The following is a 25588-nucleotide window of genomic DNA, read 5'->3' as shown; positions in this document are numbered from 1 at the left end:
ACACCGTTACTCCATCCATTTGGATTTAACTGACAAATAAGTTACAGTCTAAACTGACAATACAAATACATTTTACACACTGGTCATCAATTCTCAAACCGTCACCCCTATATGCGAAATCCAGCGAGATCCGCCAAAGACTGTCGTTGAGCAGACACTAAAGCACACTGCTGTACCAGTCTTAAATCTGCAAGTTAGCAAGAGCACCGGATAACCTAACTTCAATTGAAAATTTATTCTCCTCCGTTTTCTGTTTACTTGGATTGCACTTTTTACATGGATCTCCTGTTGCAAGGTAGCCCAGTTAACATTCTGTGTGATCTTAAAAACGGCCTTACTAAATGGACGATTACTGCACTTTACAAGATTAACATGGCCATCCTAGGACCCCCCCCCCCCCCCCCCCCACACACACACTTCCTACACCCTGCAAACTATTTCTAATAGGCATACTGACACCAAGTAAAAACAAAAATAAGGATTCACTCTATTCAAATATAATTTTATTCATTTTTTCATCACAATGTTTTTTCTATCTCATTTTTTTTCTCAATAAAGTCAATGTTTTATACAACAGGTTGGACATTACACAGTATAAAGCTTAGTGGAAACAATGTAACAATGAACATTTACTTCATATACACTGTGGTATATCTATATTCACACATACACCCTAATCATTCATAAAGCTTCAGGAGCTGCCATTAATATTTTCTCTCACATCCTCATCCAAGATAACATGTCTTACACCATAGCTCGAACTATCAGGTGTCGCTAAACCTTTAAGGAGGACGGCTTCCTCCACATCCAAGTCATAGTTACCATGCAAGCACTGTTTTCTGACTCATGACATTTAACTTCCCTTTTTGCTAACCAATGCCCATCAAAAATATCAACTAGGAAAACAATAGAAATTAACTTCCTTTCTTGCCTTCCAATCCCCATGAAAAATATTAAATACGAAAACAATAGACGATTTCAATATAAAAAAACTCACTCCCAAAAAATCTGCTAATTTACATGTGCATATTTAATAACTGATTAGCACAGGTGTGTCAGTCTGAATTACAAATATTTGACATTAACAACCAGCAATTCACATATTTAAATCCTACTAACGATTTGCTTTTGTTCTTCATATTAAGGCATATCTGCCAATAGAATTTCTACTCTGCCTTAGTGATTTCATCATACTTTTATATATGTAGATTATTATGCATTAGTCATTGCTGATAGATTGTTTAGACATGGTCCGCTAGCCACATTATGTAAACACACGCCTCCGCCCACTTTTGTGTTGACATGCTTAGCGACCTTTTCCGTGACCTTAACAGGAAGCACACTTGCCTGATGCGATGCATTCTGACAAATATAACATGTCATGCTCGTGCAACTCTTGTTACCTCCTCATGTTAAAACACACACACAAACCTGCACACCTGATGGAATGTAATTTTTACAGTCACCTCAATGGTCATCTGTGACAAGATCAAAATTGCACTCAAACGCACAAATGTAATAAAATACTAAAAAAGGAGAAAGTCCTCTCACATGGGAAAATGATAAACCTTAAAACAATACTGAATACATACTCTCTTCAACCCAGCAACATCCAAATATGTACAAAACATGTGTTCATATCAATACAGGTTTGCATAATCAAGCACCCCATACAACCAATCAGCTTGTTTTTGTCATGTACAATGAAAAAGTGAGCAACTTTCAGGCTATGATCAATAATGAGCATCAAACTGTCAGTTTAAATGTAGCAAAAAAAGTCTTCAATAAGCAAAACAAAATAAAGCACCAAAACATGTGGAATACCCCATCAGCTGGCATGAAGAGATCCAAGTTGGCCAAAACTCAAACATGCGTAGACGTGTCCAATGACATCAGAATGGGAGGAAAAAAAAGCAATAATAGAAAAAAACCTGTCAAGTGCAAGAATGCACGAACATCTGGAACAGCACTGTAGAAGTACGTGTACCAGTAAACTGTGCACAAAACGTGTCTGTTTTCACATTGTGTCACTCAAATACTGAACAAGAGTTTTGCTGTTTCCTTCAGGGTACCAACTAAACTGTTCAGTTTTGTGCAAATTCATCCTCACACAGAACATTACACATGGACAAAGAGCGTTCATAAATAATATAGACGAATGACTTCCATTCCTGATCCTATGAACTGGATTCAGTGGATTTTCCCCTCGGCAGTAGTAGTATCATGTTTTGGGATTCACCCCGATCCCCAGCTGCCATGTACAGTTCTGGTTTTTCTGTGTCATGTTTTTCACCACTTCTGTCATCATGTTGACACCAGTGATGAGTTTTGTCTCTGTTGCTGTGGTGATGAGGGAGGAGAACTGGTGCCATTAGTTTCCTTTTCCTTCTTTATTCGTAACCATGTGCTGGTTCCCAGCGCTTTAGCGAAGTGGTCATCCACTGTCTGAACCTCGGGGTCATTCTTGGCCTTCAGAGCTGACCACATGTTGGAGCCCAATGATTTGGCAAAATGGTCATCCACTGAACCTAAAACCACAATAATTAATCATTAATTAATCATTACAGTGATCATAAAATGGCAAAAATTGAAGATATATAAATCTAATTTTTAAAAAAAGATATTTGCATTAGACACATGTACATGTAAAATGTTTAGTTAAAAAACTTCAAGGAAAGAAAGCTGAAATATTGCTGCATGAAGATTATCACATAACCATTTCCTGTAAAATCAGGGCATGATGTATATCAGTGTCGACCAACCTGTGATGGATACATTAGCCGGGTTGTTCTTATCGCCCTCCATAGGTGAAGAGCTGGCTCTAGTGGTCGTAGCAGCTTCTACTGGGGGAGTGGGTACTTTAGGTGGAGGGGGTGGGGGTGGGGGATTGACCAGTTTGGGAGAGTTAGATGTCATATAGTCCCTTCCCAATGATCGTCTGAAATGTTCTTCTATGTCCGGTTCACAACCTGCTGTACACAGAAAAAAAGATCAATGTAATGTAATTAGTTTGAAAGTACATATCTAAAAATATATTTTTTTCTTCATACTTTTGTTTATTTTAGAGTACTTGTTCAAGACACAAATTCTAAGATTACAAATAGTTTTACCCTCCATTGAGGGAGGGTGCACAAATATTCAAATGCAACCATTACATGAAATTTGAAAGAAGCAATTTATCCCAAAAATCCATCCATTAAACTGTTTGAAAAAACCAAAACTTTGAAAATTGACAGACTTAAAACTTGTAAATTTTATCTTCCAAATGCCAAACTAAATTGAGGCATGTCCATTTCTCCCATCTCAAAGAAAACATAACCGATAACAAATTCATACGCATTAGTCAAAACATCCCCTGTTAACAATTTCAAAATATTGAATATTTTGAATTTTATTGCTGCATCTTCCAATGTTTTGAAAGCAGCAGAAACACATTGATAAGGCTTTAATAATCAAACTGATATCCATGGGTGGCTATAAAGTGCTAACTTCTACTCACAATTGCCAGACGGCCTGTTTTTTCTTGGGGCCCCTATCAATCCTTCAGATAAATTCTGACAAACTGGTTTTCTACATTTTTAAGCAAATAATCCTTGGGTTTTGGAGATTACATGACAGTCGGAAATGCGATAAAAATATGATAAAATATTGACTTAAAAAAAATGTATCAAAGCTTGATTAAGAAATATAAGAAGAAATATTTCATTCATAAAACTTCTGAAAACCACATAAAAACTCTCAGTTCATTGGTTACCCAGTTTCAATATTATCATAATTTTTATATATCAAACATTGAAGATTCCTCAAAGCTTAGGCAGATAATGAAAACGCAAGGCTTTGAATTTAAAATATCTTTTTACAATCTATTTACTGATGCTATCTGAAATGCCAAATTGCATGTTTTCTGAATTCAGCTTGCCATGAATGAATTTGACAAATGTAGTTTACCTGTGTTACAATTAACAAATTTGAACTAATCACTCAACAACATTAAAATGACTGGGAAAATATGACTCACTCCTTCCTCGCTGGAATGACACGACTTTATGCCGATTTGAAGTGAAGTCCCTTTGATCTCTACTTTTACCACATTAATGGGGACCCACTGTTTCTTCATTTACAAGTATGATCTTTTGTATTAAATTAAAGATTGACAAATGTGTACATAAAAAATGAAAACATAGATCCCTCCCCCTAATTTATGACCCTCTTTAATGGCTAATACAGGTTGCAATTCATTTCTGCTCATTAATTCAAAGGTCTTTATCATCATTCAATGGAGAGAAAAAAAAGTTGCACTACGCAAGAATTTTTTTTTTATCCCTGTCTACACAAGCATTTTGGAAAGTTTGATTTTAAAATTTCAACAGAAAGTTTAAGGTCGACAAGGGCACCACAGCGTATACATGTGTTTAAAAGTGATTAAATCTGTGTGTTAATTAGAGCAATAGCTTTGATGACTCATTTCAAACCATAACAGTACAATTAGGCCTGCCAAAAAATTTCGTTACAAAGACTGGAAATACTGCAACCAGAAAAAAAACAATAAACCCAATCAAAATTATGGTCACATGATCTAGCTTATCCAATCATTGAGTGGACTTCAGGCATGAAAAGAACAAAGTTTTACATAGTTGGGAATTTGTCAACACATTATTGAATATTATTGTTTTCATTATGGAAATGTCTTTTTACATATCATCCAATCCCCAATGATTTTTTATGCAAAGTAATTGTGCATGTAAATACCATTTCCTTCTTTACACCAAATGTATTCTACTCTTCACTTTATCTGATTACAAAAATATACATTAAATTAATTCGGTTTTCTTTTACATGGATTAACACCTGCTGTATCCAAAACTACATAAAAATGACTATCGAAATGAGGTCTATTTTCCATGTCCCACCTTTATTTTCAAAAGTGACTAAAGTGCGACTGCACATTGATTTAAAAAAAACCCCCAAAACAAACAACTTCCCCCTAAAACAACACCAAACAAAGCAAAATCTATAGACTTCTAAACTCCAGCACCACCTCCAAATTACAAATGAACTATGCACTGTCGCTGACACCAGTACGGAGGTCTGTGGAGACCAATTTACTGACTCCAGCTTTCTCTGATAGCTCAACGATAAGAGAGTCAATACGTTCACAGTATTCAAGTGCGGAACAATCACACGTCCCTTTTCCCCCTTTTCAGACCCGATGTACATACACCCCAATACCCCCAAGTAAGGTAAAATCTTACCACAAAAGGGACATACCCTTTCCTACCTTCCTACCCATACATATAATTTTGATGGACCTGATAAAAAAAATTGCCTGTTTCAATTTAACAGTGATTGACCATCTCGAGACATGACACCTTGAATGGAAATTTTCAAAAAATTCAAATGAGATTTTAAAATTCCATATCGCCCCATATATCTCATAAAACCGTATTAGGTACTCATTTAGTGTTTTGGAGAAGGCACTTAGAGCTGTGCCACACAATTATTTATTTACATGCCCATAGAAATAGAGAGGTCTTGACACAGTAACACAAATTGCTTGCCATTATCACTGCATCTAAAGGGGTAGAATTTAATTATCTTCTCTCCTATTTGATCGTAGCCTGTGACGAAATAAAGCCTCAGATTTTTTTGTTCGGCTGGACTACGCCTGATTGATGATGTAAGGGGTGCTTATTACAGTTTCCGATGAGACGGGACCCTTTGTGACCCTTTTGACCCTGGGGCTTTGCTGCTAATTATATCAGAAACACAGATCTGCTTGTCTTATCAGCACCTAACAATTTTTGTTAAAGTTCTGAGGTGTTCAGGTCTGAAATTTAACTAACAAATGTTTATTGTTATGCATTTTTATCTACGAATAAAAAACAAGATAATGCAAAAGAGGTGAACACTGACACATATCTCCATCTATCAAAGAAATCTTTAAACAGCACTGAATGCATTCTGAGTAAAAATATTATTAATGTGCTCATTTGGAAGTCAAATAAAGAAAAAGTATTGGATTACAAATTACGGAAATTACTCTCGAGATAAACTGAGTGCATTGCTCCACCCAATATGGGAGAATATGCCTAGCATATTCTGGATGTGATGTTTCATATGACATTAATTAAAGTTGAATTACACCGGGCAAAAATTGCAGAATATATGCAAGGTAGGACTTTCAAATGCAGATTGGGTATTTGACAGAGCTAGGCTTTATAGTCTCTTGTTTGCTGAATGGCCACGTTCAAGTTTCTAGACACCATTATAGCAAATGTTTCAGATTTCCTTAAAAAAAGTGGTCCTTTGGCATTTGCTAGGAAAAACAGTGTGCGCATGTAGCAAAAACTGAAACCTTATACATGTGTGAAGTCCCTCGGCTATCAATTCTCTGAGATTTCTCCATCTATAATGAAAACTTTCTTTAATAACAGCTAGCTACCTCCAAAAAAAGATGGGGTTCAAAATATCATTTGTAAATCTCCCTGTCATGCTGAAGTTTACTACATGGTGCGACCACCAATTTTCTCAATTTTACTTCGATCACCTGTGCGTTTGACGTAATCCAAAAAGTTTTACAAAATGTTTTTCTGACATGGCACGGAAATGAAAGAGATGACAATGTTGTTACATCTAATACAGTAAATTCACGGCTGACTTAAAGTGCACAAAAAAAAAAACTTTTTTTTTTATATCTGGGTGACATATGCATGACCTGGCCACTAAAAAAAATGTTCATTGACAAAATGATCTGATAGTAAAATGAAACACGCACTATGAATCACTCATGCTTGGACCCAAAGTACATTCTGACAACCTTTCATGCAGAGGAACAACTTCCTTATCTGAACCAAATATATTGTCAACCAAAGCACGGCACCCAAACCACGAAACAAAACATCAAACTTAAATATTACTACCGATCAACAAAATCGACAAATTAATGCACTTTTTGCAGGTTGTATCCAGTATAACACAAACTCCATTACGAAAAAAATTTCATACAGGCATCGATCAATTAATATTCATGTTTACCACTGCATTTATAAATATAACCATATAAGCTCGCTATGTAAAACTGTCAAGTTATTTTTTTAAAAAAAAAAACCCCATTAATTCCAATAATAGCTATGTCTTTGAATTTGTCCTACTGAAAACTGCAGCTGCAGAAGAATATTCTACCAGGTAGACAATATCAAATGTCGTCCGAGTGTTCTTCATATAGGTATAGGGATGTGGGTAGGCCGAAATATAGTACCATCAAACTGTAATCTCACCTGATATAATTTGTCGACTTTTGGGACTGGACACTACATGAGGAGTATGAGGGGGCGATACGTTGCTATAGTGACTGTTCCTCTCGTTCACAGTGGGACCACACGTGATGACCGATGGCCGAGAGATTTGTGAGGAGAAAGCAGAAGTGGTGGATGGCAGCGAAGAACTGGACAGGGAGAGATTCAGTGGTGCATCATGGGATTCTATGGAGGAATATTTGGGAGGAGATCCTCTAGGGTCCCTAATTGGCCCTGGCGGAGGGAGAATATAGTGTCGTCTGATGGAGTAGGATTCAAGAGTAGAAATATGATGGTCCCCATTTCTGTATACATCTCCATCGACTGTTGGCTGTCTGTAAAATGTAGATGTAGACATTGAAGTACACTCATTTTAACTAACTAACTAACTTACTAACTATCAAAGCAGTATTCAATAGTTGGTTAACTTTTCTATTTCCATACCTTAAAATAAAGCAGCCTTTTAATGCACTATAAGATACAGTTTTGCCAAAATATGAGTCATTTATTGGGATTTCGCTAATCTTATCTATGAAAGTAATACAAACAAAAAAATCTAGAAATGGTTTCATGCAGTCTTTCCCTGGCATACCTACTAAACCACGAATGTTTTTAACAATAGAGCAGGGAGATGTAAATGCTCGAAGATAAAAACAATAAAATGATTGCAGTCAATCATAATCGAAACATTAAACAGGTGTTTGATTTAAGTCTGATGCAATCCATCTCCACTTCTCTCTTGAGTGCAGAATGCACCAGAGATGTTCACTTTTCAGCAATTACGTAATAAATGTGGTGGCCACTCTTCTGTACGAAGGAGACATTTTCATACTCCAAGATTAAAGATTCTTGTATGTTGTTTTAGGTCTGTCTGCCCATCCGTCTGTCCGTCTAACACTTTGTCTGGCCACAATTATCAAGAAGAACATTCATACTTGGTGAAATTAGTTACATGTATATGATATAAAGGTCAAGGTCGTATGTCAGACACAAAAGGTCATTTCAGTCACAAATAGACCTGACCAGTCTATCTTTTACAAATTACGCTATATTGCAAAACAAAGCAGAGGTTAAATTATCAATGATCAATTGATCATGAGGGTAGGGACTGCCATAATTTCTTTTCATGCAACCTGCCTGTTGAAAAGGTCTCTGAGCATTCTCTATTCCTCTATGCACAATGTGACTAGAGGCTCCATAAAGTACTTGGTACTATACAGTCCTGTGCTCGGTGCTTTATTTGAGTGATCCGTTATCTACAGAGGACACGGAGATCAGAGAGAAGGTGAAGCTTACAGGCGACTAAGATTAACAAGGCAGATAATTATTTCATTTACAGATACTCTGCTAATCTGTTGGCACATGAGAGGAAAATAAAGTGAGTCATTTACACTGCTAATCCCCACCCATTCTGTTCGGTTAGCCAAGTTCTTGTCAATGGAAAAATAAGTACCCAGAAATGCAAATCTGCAAACCAAACATATAGAAAGATCTTCTCACAGCAGTGCGGGTCCCAGTGAGAGTGTGTATTCAGCTCAATGATTTAAAGTTCATTTAACATACAACTGCCACGGAATTAATCTTTCCCATAATACATAATGTAAACATGACGGTGTTTGATTCCTTCGTCACAGGACACCTGTTTTCTTGTGACTCATTATCCATGTTTGCACTCCTGCACCGATTGTGCATCTCAGATGTGCAACGACATGAAGCGCAACCTTATCCTAATTGTTCAAAAGAAGCATGTCTACTTCAGAGCAGCTATAGGTCAATGTGTTGCAACAATTGTGAAAACTGAGCCTTCCCTTAATTCTCAGACTGTTCACAATTCTCATTTACTCCCTTCTTTTAAGAGATACCATTCAAGCCAACAGCAAACAATCAATAGTGCTTCATGGTTATACAGAACAACACTTACAACATCGCAACATGCAGCAGTTTGTTTCTAAAAGGCAGACTTTCCCAGACTTCTCAACAAATCACTTGACTTTTTTTTATGCCGACTCTGTGGAGTAGTATACAGTGGTGTCAGGGTATTGCATGATAATAATCAATTACAACTTGGCAAAAGATACACTTGGCAGGGACCTCTGATCCTAATTTGAATGAGCCTTAATTAAGATCCGTAAATGAGCTTACTGAGCTTTCATAAAACCAACTTCTTTAAGAATGAAGAGAAAAAATGGACCTTTACATGAAGTCTATAACGAGTACGATTGAATCATTTTCTTAAATTAAACTTAATGCCTGGACCATTTCCCAAAACGCGGGAACAGTATAACCCAGACCGATTATAAAATCTGCACTAAATGAACTGAAGGCAGCAGAGTGGGGGATCATGCCATTTTAGTGGGGGTATGTTGGGGTCAAAGGGCACTGGAAATATTTGACCTATGAAATTGTGTAACAGATTTGAAATCTATCTGCTTTAATCCAGTCAGGAGTAAAAGCAGTTGTACATGTATATTATGTTGTCCAGTGTGTCATAGACCTCCGTTTAAAACCCACAAAACTCTGACCTGCAAACATGATCATAAACATAAAGTAGATCATCAAAGAGCAAGATGTTAACAATTGGTTTCTATTTCATCGTTATTAGCTAAGGGACCATAATATTGAAGAAGAAATCATTATGTCTGAAAATCTTCACTTTTTTCATTGCAGTTAAAGCATCTCATTGAAGGGGTCTGACAATATTTATCCATGGAGAAAAAGAAAGGTTTATAAAGCTGGTACAATTTGTAACATTGTCCCGGCATGAACAAAGTTCACTAATCCTATACAGGGGATAAGATACAATATGGTACCAACAAGATAATTTGAGGATACAACATGTTTTCATTAAAAATACTGCATTGTTCGGTACAGCAAAGACATGTTAGTTTTGTAGATTAAATTGGTGGGTGGTGGTTTTAAATTTATTTAAAGTGGCTCGAAAAAATTTAAATGCTTATGGTCCTCGTGTAAAGAAAAATAAAACTGAGACAGACCTCAGGACACTATTGTCGAGTGACCCAAATTAAAAAAAGAAGAAGAGAGACTATGTCGGTCATCCACATCAAAACTAAACCCTTCAAACTTTCAAAAATGCTGTTTAAAATTTACTTCATTTTCCAAACTTTAATTACAGCCAGTACCCCATGCACACACGGAACTATTGATTTACACTAAAGGACTTCATCCGATTTATAGATATATTGCTGTGTGGTAATTAATATTATAAAATAAAATACCCCTGCCCCTTCTAGTTCTCTCTTAATAGGAAGGTAAATCATTGTTTCTCATGATGAGTCACAGAAGCTAGCTACTTGTATATGCTACTCCATTGTATAAAAGTCCCAGGGCCATGCTCCTAGGATTTTGTCCATAAGGCTGGAATATATGACTCAAGCTCATTTGTGGTCAGCACTTGTCATTCAATTCTCTCCAACCTTACAAAATGCCTGTGGTCTAGCCACATGAGGGTTTATTAGCCTAATGTCACTGTCCCTGCCCATACATAAGTACCCCAAACCACCTCCTAACCTTTGATGGGAGTGAAGTCTTCTTCAATGACATAAATAATGCAGCAGTTTCTTGCAAGTTTATATACATATCACCACAGTTTTATATCCCCGGTACATAGGTTGTTTTTTCTATATGCTGTTCTCGTACGTGCCTGGTACATTTATGGGTTGAATACAGTACTTACAATAGAGTACATACATGCTATATCCCAGATACTATATATACATATAAAAGTCCCAGCATGCAATAGTATGGGCTCCTGATGATGATGATGTAATGTAAATTTGTGCATTTTTCTGATTTGGGTAAGTATTTAAAAACCAGACCAAGAAACTGGCTGCAAAACGAATAATTCACATTTTATGTCACACTGAATGCGGTGTGTAACAATTGATTTCAGACGCTAAACAACCTTTGATTTAGCTAGAATGCAGCTGATGAGTGGTGTCTTCTGTGATCTGAGCCTACGAGACCTTCAGTAACCTGATTCGCAAATTCATTCTGAAACAGAGCAGCCAAAATATACGTTGCCAGTGATTTAATGCCAACACACATTTATATCTTCCGTTGGGATGGGCCCCTGATGTAAAATGTTATAATGTATTCTGCTATATTAGAATGTTTTATGAGAATAGCAGCATTTCATTGCTGACAGGTATTGCCATATTTAAACTTATGACAACAAGGGAATACGACCCATCACATCATCTAGTCAATTTTCAGAATGAACATCTGTGCAGGAGATTCGTTGGGAATCTTGCATGTAAATTCAAATTATAGCTGCCTGAAAGTATCTAAAATAGTATATTTCCTTGTAGGATAATCTTTGATTGGTTTTACCAACATACATGCAATTTATAATGCACATAATCACAGCTTGACAGGTCAATGAACTAAGCATGAACATAGTCCTGGTCAGCCACAATGCTGCATGGTCAACTGATATTCCGAATTATTTGCATATCGTTACTCTGTGGTTACTCAAAAAACTGAAACACTTTTGTCACATCGTTTCATTTTTTAAGATCCATATTCCGTGTGATCCGAATGCTAATGTAGGTGGTCTTACTCAACCACAAATGAGCAGATCATAATGTTGTCATAAAACATGCTTGCAGTCAGCATCAGAGCTGTTCTTGGTACTCTACAGTACTGAAATGCATCAACCCCTGTAGGAGTGAAAAATTCTCTGATGAGATGGAAAACAACATACAAACAATCAAACCTCCTGAAGTAGAGTTAGCAACAACAGAGAAAGCGTCAGGCTCATTTCAGCCAATGGTGGTTAAAGTGGAGGACATTCTGCTGATGAGACATTCAGTTTTTACGATTTTCAAAAAGTACTCAATATCATACCGAGTTTGAAATGTGTTGAAGATTCATCCTGGTAAATGCACCAGGTATTCTTTTTTTTTTTCAAGCATAGTTTAGATTGACTTGGGTTCCAAACATGGAGACACCCGTTAGAGAACTTGAAAGCTATGGTAGACCTACCCCGGCTGAGGTGCCACACATCTGTTTTTGAGTTTCAGGAGGTGATCCCTGTCGTAGTTTAGGGTCTGGGACAGCTCCTGCCGCTCTTTGATGCGATCCTGTTTTAACAGCTTTGTTGGCAGTTCTTTACTAGGAGACTGTCGGGAGTCAATGGATTTGTAGTATGAGTCAGTAGACACTGTTAAAGAGAAAGGGTTTCAAAATTACTCTAAGTATCACAATCTGCTAAAAAAAAAGTAAAGCACTTTAATCCCAGAAAACAACAGTCAAGTAATCATTGATAACAGAAGTTATGCATCTCCATCATTGTTCATAAAATGCGACTAGCATGTATTCTTGTTGGCATGTGCACAAAACAGATAGCTGCACAATGGGCCAAATCTAGCATGTGCATTTGGTGCATTTTCAAGATCTGGTTCACTTAAAATTCGGTGTATCTGGTGTCACTCCTGGTTGCTACAGATCTGGCACCAGATTATGTCTAGACTGCAGAAAATTTAGCATGTGAAAAATTCTTAGAATTAATACAGTATACGAACAAGTCGCAGTACAGTTTCAGCATAATGATACTGCCCCGCATCACATCAAATTAATATTTTCAAACTGATATATATATATATAATGTCCGTCAGCTGTTTTAAAAAAAATCAAATTTATAAGGAATGAATCTAATACTGAATCATAATATACAATATACTAGTATACAGTTTGGAGCAGATTATATTTTTATAAACTGCATCGCGGTTTTATAAACTGTAAACTGCCCAAAGCCCTTTTAACATATCAAACAATACAATTCATTCCTAAGATAATGATGGTGTTTGTGACCTTGCTCATCATCTCCCTGTGATATTATTTTAATCCATGTAACAGGCCACCATGAAGAGAAACACATTGTTTTTGTAGCCAACGCCAAAATATCTACCAACAAGAAAAAGAGCATTTAACACAATTATCTCGAGAACTGATTAATGCAGTAATTAATTAGTAAATGCACAGACGACCAACTATATCTCTCACTCTCATAAATGTATCCTTGTGGTGCATACTTCCCCCAAACTCTATAAGCATGCAACTTGTACTTTACATTTCAAAGGATCCGATTCTGACAGGTCGAAGTCATTTTACAGTCTGACAACTACGAGAGGGAGAAAATCACTGGAGACAAAGTTTGCAACATTTGTTAGTAATGCAATTTCTGTGTTGTGATATGACATCAAAGACCACCCATCTGCATGAAAGTCCTCACTTCTGAAAAGGACCCCTCAAGGGTGGTCTGAAATCCTCCCTAGGTCCTTGCTTGTACAGTGTGTAAAGTTTACACCCAAGAAACTTCCCACATCCCCATTTGCAAACTCTCAAGGGAAAACAGAAACATGATCCTCGGTATCCACTTTTTATTGAGACATTCTAAAGCCCTTCTTGCTTAGCTGGGTATAATTTTACCCTTAAATTCCAATTATTTAATTCCTCCACGATAACAACACACATTATTCATTTCAATCAAATAGGGTTTCACAATAATATACGGATTTGCTTGTGAAAGAAAACCCAAACATATATAAAATATTCTAAGTGTTAATAGAAAGCTTGAAGGGAGAAAATGCCAAATATATCAATTTATCGTGACATGATAACTTAAAGAAAAATAAAATCTGTCTTGCGTTTTACATCTGGATCCCCTTGCAATTGTTCTATTCAGATTGCATCAGTCAGAACTCTGCCAAAAAATGGCAACTTTTTATGAAGTCTGACTCATATTTTATTGTATTCTACTGATAGAAGAGAACTCTCCTTTGATTTCAATATATCTCACGCCACCCTTAGGAAGGAGAAAAAAGAAACTTGCAAATACTCATTGCAAGAAAGAGGATCTCTATACCTATCAAATAGCAGAAGAGTGGCCTTGCAAGACATAAATCTCTTTCATGTTTGCTGCGACATTAGGACTCTGAATATTGTGCGTATATCACTGAAAAATATTGTAGATAAAAAGTTTTATGAATGGGCGCTAGAGTCTGTGAATGAATATCAGCTAGGTAAATAAAGAAATACCTGTTCCCAGGTAAGCCCAGGTAAAGCCACGACACCCGATCATTCACGACACTAATCACCGACATATCATAGCTTAGTGATCCTTCAATTGGCGATTCACTGCGAACCACTAACGTGCTAAACTTTACTCTGTACTTAGTTGGTTTTTTTTTTATTATTTCACGAGTCAGGCAAGCCTGTGGACAGCTTCAAACTTGGGGCACATTTTTATTTTTTCTCTCGGTCAAAGAAATAACTGAACAAGAAAACAATTGTCATGTTAATGACTGCGATAAAAGTGTGAGAATAAAAATGGGGTGCTTTTGTAGGTTTTTAGGCCTTATTTAACACCTGATGTGAAGTGGAAATATGCGACAGGTGTCAGGAATGGAACCAGGACACACATCCGCTGACCTGATAAATATCCATATACCTCAGCAATTATACACAAATTTTAATTAAGAACGGCATGTTCTATGAACCAAGTAACATAACTCATTTACCGCAGTGTGAACTCTCTATAGCAATCCTTCATCTGCGTTTTCTTCAGCAGCCAAATTTTGACAAAAATGACATTTTACGAAAATGATGAGATTTTCCCACCAATTGAAGCACTAGATCAACGGAAACTATCTTTGTGACTGAAGACTTGACAGGAAGTGATTGTCTCTTAAGATCAAGAAACTCTTAAAATTGATGTTCACACTATAAACAGCTATTATAGAGTGAGTCAAACGTACAGTTACCATGGAAACAATATAGTATTGTCATCACTCGGTCATTTTTTATTTCCTTCCTGATAATTACAGTGCAGTCTTTGTTCCCAAAGATAACCGATGAAAAATGAATGAAAAATTCACTACAACTTGTACTTCTGATGTGTTCAAACTGAATGCCATTTCATTCAGAATTTGCACTCATACAACAAGTTAGAAAAAGACTTGTAAAATGTGTTAGATTTTGCCTTTAGGTTGCATATCATTTCATCCATTACAATATTATCTGAATTATAAATTATGCCATGCACCTGTAAATAAATTTTTTTTAATACTTATAATTTGTCCCATGGCAATAGAGAAAAGTATAAATATATATTGCTGTCAAACATGCAAAGCTTTAATTCTTGTTTTTAATTCCTACACTTGGTATATGACAAGTTGTTCAAAGATCTACAGTGTATCTGTAAACAAATAAATCAATTTCAAAAAATCACACTTGCATAGATTCTGTCTATGTAACGTGTACTGGTTGCTCTCTGCAATTACATAATTAGCATAAGATCATTATCCTCTCTATTTTTTTTTTTTTTTAAATTTCAATTGAATTCTTACAGGAGAATATGTTGCCTATATGGTTACATTTAGTCAATTAGGCCTATTAAAATTTTTATGAATGGGCTATTTTTGGTAACTGACAATTAAACTCTACAAACAGTCATCCGTCATTTCCAGAAGAATTGCTTTTCCTCGGGCTCACGGTCTTAGAAGAAACATAAAATGTCAATTTTCATGTGAGAAACCCCGCCAATTTAAAAGACAATGCAGAGAATAAGTCTAAATTGCTTTTATTTTTATTTACTTATCATGCTAATACACCCAAACCATAAACTTAACATCCTTAAACTTTAATTGGCTCCACACACCTACAAACTATAATAGTAGTAAAAATTCAAATGGCTCCACATGCAGGCATTATGATTTTTTAATTAATGTTAACGATCACAAGAATATACGAAAATTATTACAGACACTTGTTAGGTGTGTCTCCTATCGTAAAAAGATATTAAAAAGTAATTAATTTCTGATGAAATATTGACTCAATTATTGGAAGAACATGTATCAAAAAGACATAAATCTACACGAACAACCACCATTATCATATTTCTAATTTGATGCAAGTTTACAATGCAACACACAGCAGAAACAGATACTTTCAAAACACAGTACAAACTGTCATGTATCTAATGAAAAGGAGGCTTTGTACTGGTGGTTAATACTGAATGGTCAAACTGTACCCTGTAGTGATGTAAGTAAACGACTGACTCATAGATTTACAACTACTACGAAACCTTATATTCTATATCCCCTCCCATGTTCTGTTCTCTCGGGTGCAAACTGAACTTCAAGGCAACACTTGAGAGTTTCAACACAGCACACTCAATAAACGTCAAGTCCTCGGGATATAGTCATTTCCTTTGCACATTATTTCATTTTAAAGAAAAAAGTATTTGCTGCATTTTGCCCCATTTTACTTCAATTAAAAAAAATTCTAAAAAGAAAATAAATAAAAATCCACACATGAAAAGAAATTTGTCAATGACAAGAGAAGAAAAACCACAAATTACCTGGGTGTTTCGGGTACCATGGCCTCCATGGATCAGTAGAGGGAGGTGAATTCTTGTTATACAGATCTAGAAGTTCATTCATTAACAGGGGAGGCCTGTTACAAGCGCATCCTACACTATTACACATTAAAGCTGAAGGGTGAGTGGCCATAGGTCTCCATAAGGGAACAGGCACAACTGGCCCCATACCTAATCCAAATCCTGGATGGGCATAGGGAGGCAGTCCTAGAAGACTCCCCCTCAGGGAGTCAGGGAATCCCAAAGGAGGGTCACCAAGCATTGGCATCATAGGGTTAGTCCCAAAGGAGGCTAAACGATCACACATTAAACATCAGTCAACACCACGTCCCAAAATTGTGAAAAAAAATCCTTCTTAATTAAAACAAATTTCCGCACAGGAATTTAGAATCTAGTCAGCTCCCAGTACTCAATGCACCCTGGTTACACTTAGTTATACTCAGTTTCCTCAGCAGGTGGGACTGACACAGAAGAAATGGGTACACTCAAAAAACATTTTCCACAAGAAAAACAGGTGTGTCTGCACTTTTAGAGAATTCTCACAGAAACGTGCCAGTGGCTGTTTCAACACAGAAAACAGTTGCACAACTTGACTGCAGACAGCATGCTCGATTTTGTTTATAAATATCTTTTCGTGTGGGGGTAAAGAAGAGCCAATGTGAAGCAGGGAACAGACAGTTGTTAAATCGAAGTGGTGAGTAATCGCACAGGATATATATATGTTTGTATGACTGAAGTACCACAATGTCGCTCTAGTACACCTAGCCTCGCTGTCATTGGCTGAGGCCCTGCACTTTAACCTTGGCAAAAATCTGACAGGTAAATTTGATTGGATTAATAGGTTTTGTGTTTTCACAAACCGATCTGCTTGAGTGCACTGCTAAAGTAATTCATAACTTAGATCTCCTTCTACCACAGAAAATGTTTTAAATGAAGGACTACGAAGAAAACCTCTCTTTTTCAATACAACTTGGCCGCAAAGTTTTTGGAACAGACAACACCTGAGCCGCTATTTAGGTCACACAGACCAAAGTTACATTTGTATAAAGGGCTATACCTGGCATTGATAAGCCTTATACAAACACTTCACACCATCGATAAAAAGCAACTCAAGTGTAGAATACGATGGGACCCTTACTCTTCTAGTATTTGATGAGAAATAGAATTCTCCTATTATATATCTAGAAATGTCGCTTGATCTGAACAGAACACTGTATCAATTCAGATATCTGGTGTGCAGTTGTGGTTCAAGATATCTTAATGATAAATGATGAGAAGTTCAAAGTCTCCAGCAGACATTTAGAAGAAAAATATTTAACATTAACTTTGTAAAAAATTTAATAAATAACCAAAAAAAACCTGTAGGTTACCAGAAAATATTACTGTAAATATCAGATTTTTCTGTTTCAGAAAAAAAGCAGCTGAATTTGAGAAATAACATGTAATGAAGGGTAATCTTATCTTTTTTTGATAAAATATTGATAATAATTCTTTAATGTACAACAAAGTATTGCAAGGAGTGGGCTGGCTCTGCAGAGCCGGGCAGATTCTCCAAGGTCAATGTACTAATTCTTCTGCAATACCTAAAGTAGTTATGAATTGCAAGATCTGCAAAATTCACTCATATGAAGCATCAATGAAATCATAATAAAAAAAAAGATCAAGGTCAATGTATCACTTAGCCCCACAATTAGTTAAAAAAAAATAATTTCTAAAATATGCATTGATGGTATGCAGCGAAAAACGGGAGAATTTTTTTCCCAATTTTGCAACAGCTACTATCAAAATGAGTTTAAGCAGACTTTCTAAACCTGGTGCCCCACAATTAAAAGTATTATTAAATTCCTTAATTTCATCTTCTTTAAACTCGATCCCCAAAAGCATATCCCCCCTCTAAAATTTCAAATTGAGTCTTAATTTATTGGATACTCATAAATACATTCAAATCAAAAAATCAAAACCATTAACATCAGGATGAGCCTAATGTATTTTAGTAGCTTTGAGGTATTTTTGTTAGCACTAATGATGAAATTTACAGCCATCCATTATCATTTTTACACCTAATAAAACAAGTATAAATACATAACTATGACACTTTGTTCCTGGTGGCAGTTTTAAAACAACAGTAATAATTTAATCCTGATTATGATCTGATGGAAAATATCCAAATATCCTGCAAAATTTTCAGATTTTTTTTTTATCATCATCATGGCTATTATGATGTAGCCAATTCATTTATTGTAATGATTCAACACACTATAGTGTTGAGCAGCGACACGTCGGACTCCTAATGATAGATCGTGATAGTCCCTCATATGTAGCATTTTTATACCTTCAGTACCACAGGAATGCAAAATATTTGACCAAATTTCAATTCATAAAATGCATGGGACTGTCATAATTAAGAGGTCAAGTTCAAATTATTTTCACTGTTACAGCACTTAATGGCAGACAAAGTTTCATATCTTAGAATGCAACATTCCAGAAATTTGTCAATTCAGACAGTGCCAAATTAATCATGAAATACTTGATAGATATATCAAAAGGCATCCTGCTGAAAATGGGGTGGGTTGAGCCTGTATAACTCATCCGAGGAAAGAGGTGTGAGTAGAACCTGTATAGCTCACCTGAGGAAATAGGTGTGAGTAGAACCTGTATAACTCACCTGAGGAAAGAAGTGTGAGTACAGCCTGTATAACTCACCTGAGGAAGAAGTGTGAGTACAGCCTGTACAGCTCATCTGAGGAAGAAGTGTGACTAGAACCTGTATAACTCACCTGAGGAAAATTGCATAGGTAAAGCCTGTGTAGCTCACCTTAAGAGAGTGGCATAGGTAAAGCCTGCATAGCTTAACCGAAAAATGTGGTGTGTATTAAACCTTATGTAGCTCACCTGCGGAGAGTATAATAAACAAACAGGGAATATAATTATTAATTCATTGAAATGCAGTGATGTATGCCATGATCATATTTGATACGATACCAGGTATACATGTAGCAGTACATCCCCATACTACCCTAATTAAATGTTGATACCTAATGAAGATTCTATCAAATGACTAAACATTTTCTCTCCTCTGATTGACTGAAACAAATCACTTCTTGAAACAATATGCAGCATTCACTTTACAATCGCACATTATACTAGACTTACTGTTGAGAGTTTTTTGGGAGATCTGGAGTTTCAGAATCAAGACAAAATTTGCTTAGTTTAATAGAGAATAAAAATCAGGACCACGTCCTGCCTTTGCGGGATTGAGTTTGAGACACTCGCCTGTGTGTGAATAGAGAAAATTAATGAGGAAATTAAGCACATGGTACATCAAGTGTTCTTTAGACTTTAAGAAATAATTTTCATTTTTGGAAATATTTGACGGTATATGAATTGCAATGCTTCACCCCCGCATACTTCATGAAACATATGCTAGGTACCGATCAGAGATAGGCTAAATGTGAAGCTCGACTTCTAGATAGCAACTTTTGTCAAGGTGAGATAAACAAACATACATAACCTTGACATTCTAAAGATGCTGTTGTCCATAGATGTTTCAATATGCAATTTCCGAGATAATTAACAGTACTTACATGATCATGATCGCCACTGTGTGTTTAACAAAAATCTCACCACACAAAACTGAACAAAGGAAAACAATTATTGGACAACTTAGAAATTGTGCATTATAATTACGTCTGAGTAAAGTAATTCTGACTTGCTGTGCTGTTTAAATTTTGGAAAATCTTATATTCTAAAAATATTTAGATATGAAATACTGCACTGTGTATTTATTTGAGCATCGATCTAAAATTTGGCATGATCGGAGCTTTGGTATAATCATGATTTAGTGCTTCTTCTAAGTGTGATAATGGATAACAAATTTTCTTAGTTTTACGGGTACCCATAAACTAATATGTTCTTGCTTCAACCTCCAAGGCATTATTTATAAATACCACTAAAATAATTACAAATACAGCTTAGAGATACATATCGTACATCACAAGTGAGATACATCTTGATACAAACTAGGTCAACCAAAAACATTTATCATCTCAGCCCTTAAATATCCATTTCCCAAAATAAAATGATGATACCATTTTTATACACAAAATTTTATAGTATCACAGTTGCTGGCAGAAAACGGAACACACAGTGTATTTATATAAATCTTGCCTTCATCTGCTGGAAAAGGAAAGAAAGCAACACAAACCACTTGTAGGTTAAAAAAATCAAGTTTCTGTATTTGATATAACGAATGTACATATCAAGGGCAATATTAAGTTATTCACGAACTTCATCAAACCTTAGGCTACATTACAATATGTATGTGACTGCAAGCCGCCATCAGCAAAGACATTTAGTAAAGAAGAGGGGGAGGGTTCATTATTCATATGTCTGTCATATGTCAACGAGGGGGAGGGCTCATTATTTATACTCAGTGTCCAGGCTTTCGATTCAGCAGCCTGTGACAGTCTTATAAGTCTATAAACGTCACCTCAAAATGACCATCGTACAAAAAGGGTTGTCGTGTTAAAGACAAATGCAATATTTTTAGCACACTCCATGTCATCTACTTTGCCAGGTGTTAAATTGGACACCACCCAACACATGCATTTGTATCTGCATATTGTTCTAGATAAGGTTGTTTTTTAAGCATCAGCTTAAGAATCCTGATTCCAGGACCTCCATTATACAGTATAACTGATGAGAGATGCATGTTCTTAACACACATAGTAAGACAACATGAATAAATATGCAAATTTTGTCAAAATGGCAATTGTTGAAATTCCATCACTACCCTGTCAATCCCATCCTAATGGAATAGTCATCTTGAAATGTCATCTACAAGCAGTTCTACTGCAATACCCACTGATAGTATGCAAGTCTTAGGCTGCACCAACTTAAAAAGCTTTCCGTAAATACATTTTTCATTGAGCATATGTGATGTTACCCAAGATGTCTGGACAAGATGCAAATATTCCCTCTCTGCAGACTAAGTAACACGAGGACGCAGAGCAGCCATTTCTCTTTCTTGACAGAAGGCATATCATAAGCTCAAGTTAGGGGAAGATGACTAAAATAGTTCAAAGTGAGACCATTAATTATCTCCCTTCATAAATGTCACTACCACCACCTCACACAATGAACAGAGGACAACAGCATGGCATCCGTCCTCCCACTACATACACTATTACACGTTACTTCTCCACGTCAGAGGTAGAGTCACCCATGCAACTGTACTCCCCGGCTATGTGTACCCCTGAAATACCTCGGAGATGATTGATGTTTTAATTCTCAAAGGTCAAACCTAGAATGGGTATAGTATGGTTTTGCCCAAGAATAGATGAAATTTTAAAAGTTAAAAGATATAACAATGCATTTTCTCCCCCAATACCCAAATGATTTGACACCACAAATACGTCAATTTAATTTTTTTAAAGATTCATCGGTGCATTTTCCCATGAAATAATCTTGAAGATAAGAAATTGACATAAAAAATATGTCAATTAAATTCTAAAATTTAAAAGATCCGTCCATGCATTTTTCCATAAAAAAATCATTAAGTATTTGGTTTGACACCACAAATATGTCCATACCATTATAATTTGACTGAAATTGAAGAAAAACAGGTCAATTTAAAAATGCATTGTAGATGTAAAGAAAAATCATACTTAAAAAATTTAGCAAAACGGTATACAATTATTGCCTTATCAGGAGGGAGACATCACATATTGTCAAGGTCTGAGTAGCTTGCGCCCTTGGGCGATCATACCTTCCTCAAACATGATATGTGATATATACTCCAAATATTAAGGCAGTATTAAATTGTTCTTTTACCCTGAAGAACTTAAGGAGGTTTTCACCTGCTGCCTTGTTTCTAAGCGGGTGACAATCTCGCAATACGTTGTCACTCTCTGCTTTCCAATATGGTCATCACAGTTGTTAATCTTTATGTGGCAAATTTGAATTCTACTCCTTGTAGAACCTTGTACAATGGTGCCTTGCTCTTCATAATGTTGTATTCAGCACAGAACCTCCAGTTGCCCTTGAACTTTAACACCGGATTGCATGAAGCTTCATTATGCATGATGTGTGAGGGATGTTGTAAAGGAATGATTAATAATTTCACATCCCTTTGAGATTTTTCCCACACATTTAGAGACATCATCAGATTAAGTGAAGTGTTACAAATTTAAGACTTAATTATGTACGGCTATTTCGCAGTGACAGGGTTCTTGGCATGTGGTTACATACAGCCTCTCTGAGATAATTTTTTGTTGTACTAATTACAAATTTTAAACATATTAGACACAAAGTTATACTTAATAATTCTGAGATATTTTAAGGATATGTTGCTACCATAATAACATTTTATCCTCGAGTAAGAAGCAAATTGCATCCCTGGGTCTCTTACAGTCTCTACACTACATCTTTAAAGTGACAATAACCTGGCAGTAACTTGTGAAATGCTCAGTTTATAAAAATAATTTTGCCTATACTTTTTATAAAAATAATTTTGCCTATCAAAATTTCAAATTTTACTTCCTAATTTAAAAAAAAAAAAAAAAAAAAAAATCATATCAAATATATTGTGGTAGCGACAGCCCACCTACTCATTGACAAGATATAAGATGCTTGTCATAAGCACATTAAATTTGATCATAGATTTGCTGACATGCAGAAAGTTTAAAGCTGTAAAAACAATTTTTTAAAAACAAATTATCACTGGCTACATCTCCGCAAAACATCCCACAGGTATCAGAAAAAGATTGTTAACAGCCAGAAAAATTAAGATGTCATCAATAAATCTGATGCATTGATGATACATAAAGTTGCTGTGAACTAAGATCCCGATACAACGAGGAGGGCAAAAAAACCATGATTAATAGTGGGATACAAATCACTGCTGATGAGCTAAATAACCACATCCTTTCAAAGCAAACCTAATCATTAGCTCTAGTGCGGGTCTGCAACGTTATCAAGTACCATCCACCCCCGAGGCAAGCAGATTTAAAACTTAATCCCCCTATAAACTTCAAATCTTAATGAACATCGAATTGTTAGGCTTAAAAATATTAAAATTGCATTGTTGCTGGCAATGAACCACCGGAAACACTCCAGGTGTCTGCATGGCCATGGAGACTCGAGATACTGCATTGACCAACAGGAGACACTATCAGATATTGGGGTATCTTCCTTGCCAGGGTTGTCCACAACAACTGGATATGGTCTCTGAAATTTCAGCAAGCTGGTGAATGGATAGAGCGCCCCATGAATGGAAAAATACAAGCAAAATGCCCAACTGCTGACCACTTCAATTATGATCACCATTCAAATCGATCGTAATTCTGAAAGACACTAATCCACATAAGAAGCTTAGAATTTTGCCATCTTGTCTCCCGACCGATGTAAAAACTGACATAAAAGCCACAAAGTACTTCGCTAATTTATCTCCGAAGTCACTAAACTGATATTTACATTTCGCGAGACTCCTCCACATTACAATTTTTTGGTCAAGTGTATAATTATTTGGGGAATGTGAAACACACATATATACATAAAGTATTTGTAGAAAATGTATTAGTTTCACTATTTGAAATTTAAATCACATTATGTAAATGTTAAACTTTCTTGCTTTAAATGACAATAAATCTATTGTAATTTCTATAAAAGAATTCCCATCTGGGAATATTTTTTATTTAATTTTGTTAAAATTCAGCATGAAGGTTGTTTTTCTGAACTCCCCACCTGTTACAGCCATAAATAGTTTGAGTGGCAAATGAGGCTTCAACATAAACTGACCTCTTGTAACATTCCACAATAATTAATTAGACATTCACATACACAATTCGTCTTCATAATATAAAATTCAAAATAGGGGCAGTAATGTGATTTGGAGCTCAATGTTAATAGTACTTTTAACAAAATCTAGTTTTTTATAGATTTTTTTTCCATTTCATATCAAAATTGCATAAAAATACATCACTGATTTCCCAGTTATTTAAAGACAGCTAGGCTGCCCTCTTTTGACATGTGTGCACATTTTCATACATGAATACAGTGCTTGTTCTAGTGTATGTAAAAATTGACACAATTCGGTGCTGATGCATTATTTCACATGATCATGATTTAGCAGTTTCTTTATGTTTGATAAAGGATAAAAATAAATACATTCATATTTCAGCGAAACTGTAGATTGTTCTATATTTACTACCAGCGGTGATAAATATGAATCCTCCTAAATTAAGTACACATACAGTATGTTGAACCAGGGACAGAGGTAAAGTGTGTTCAGGTCTGGAACCAGGGACACAGGTAAAGTGTGTTCAGGCCTGGAACCAGGGACACAGGTAAAGTGTATTCAGGTCTGGAACCAGGGACAGAGGTAACGTGTGTTCAGGTCTGGAACCAGGGACACAGGTAAAGTGTGTTCAGGTCTGGAACCAGGGACAGAGGTAAAGTGTGTTCTGGCCTGGAACCAGGGACACAGGTAAAGTGTGTTCAGGCCTGGAACCAGGGACACAGGTAAAGTGTGTTCAGGTCTGGATCCTGTACTCATACTCAAACTCAGCCATGTTTGTTTTGTATACAACTCTGAGCAAGCTCCGAAGCACACTCAAAAAATCTTGAGCATGTACTCCATTTGAGTATGAGAATGCATGATTCTATAAAAGTTTTATAACCTTAACCTTTGAGTATGAGTACAATTTAGAGCATGGAGTTTAAGTTTAGGTACGAAAACATGCTCAAAGAAGTTAAATAACCTCCAGGCCTGGTCCTGAGAAGATCATCTTCAATTTACAATAAATCTCATTTTTGTAGATTATACTAGGGAGTGTAGCGATATATATACTGATAATCAATATACATCAGTACTGAGCTATGCAGCAATATCCGA

At 36.0% G+C, this 25588-nt stretch overlaps 1 protein-coding gene across 2 annotated transcripts; it reads right to left on the bottom strand.

Annotated features, from left to right (window-relative positions):
• Positions 1-481: 481 nt before the first annotated feature.
• LOC125654625 (uncharacterized) lies at positions 482-23729 on the bottom strand. 2 transcript variants are annotated; one of them, XM_056143547.1, is made up of 5 exons: positions 16678-23729; positions 12300-12477; positions 7278-7630; positions 2763-2972; positions 482-2528 (listed from the first exon to the last, which is right to left on the bottom strand). In XM_056143547.1, exons 1-5 carry the CDS (start codon positions 17000-17002, stop codon positions 2305-2307), a joined length of 1290 nt encoding a protein of 429 aa, XP_055999522.1. In that variant the 5' UTR covers positions 17003-23729; the 3' UTR covers positions 482-2304. The 2 variants fall into 2 exon arrangements, with proteins under 2 accessions (XP_055999522.1, XP_055999523.1); XM_056143548.1 differs by having other exon boundaries at positions 2763-2969.
• Positions 23730-25588: the final 1859 nt, after the last annotated feature.

This window comes from Ostrea edulis, chromosome 7, assembly GCF_947568905.1.
Source record: "Ostrea edulis chromosome 7, xbOstEdul1.1, whole genome shotgun sequence".
Classification (NCBI taxonomy): Eukaryota; Metazoa; Mollusca; class Bivalvia; order Ostreida; family Ostreidae; genus Ostrea; species Ostrea edulis.
Note: the sequence above shows the minus strand (reverse complement) of the source record. Positions and strands in the feature narration are given on the sequence as shown.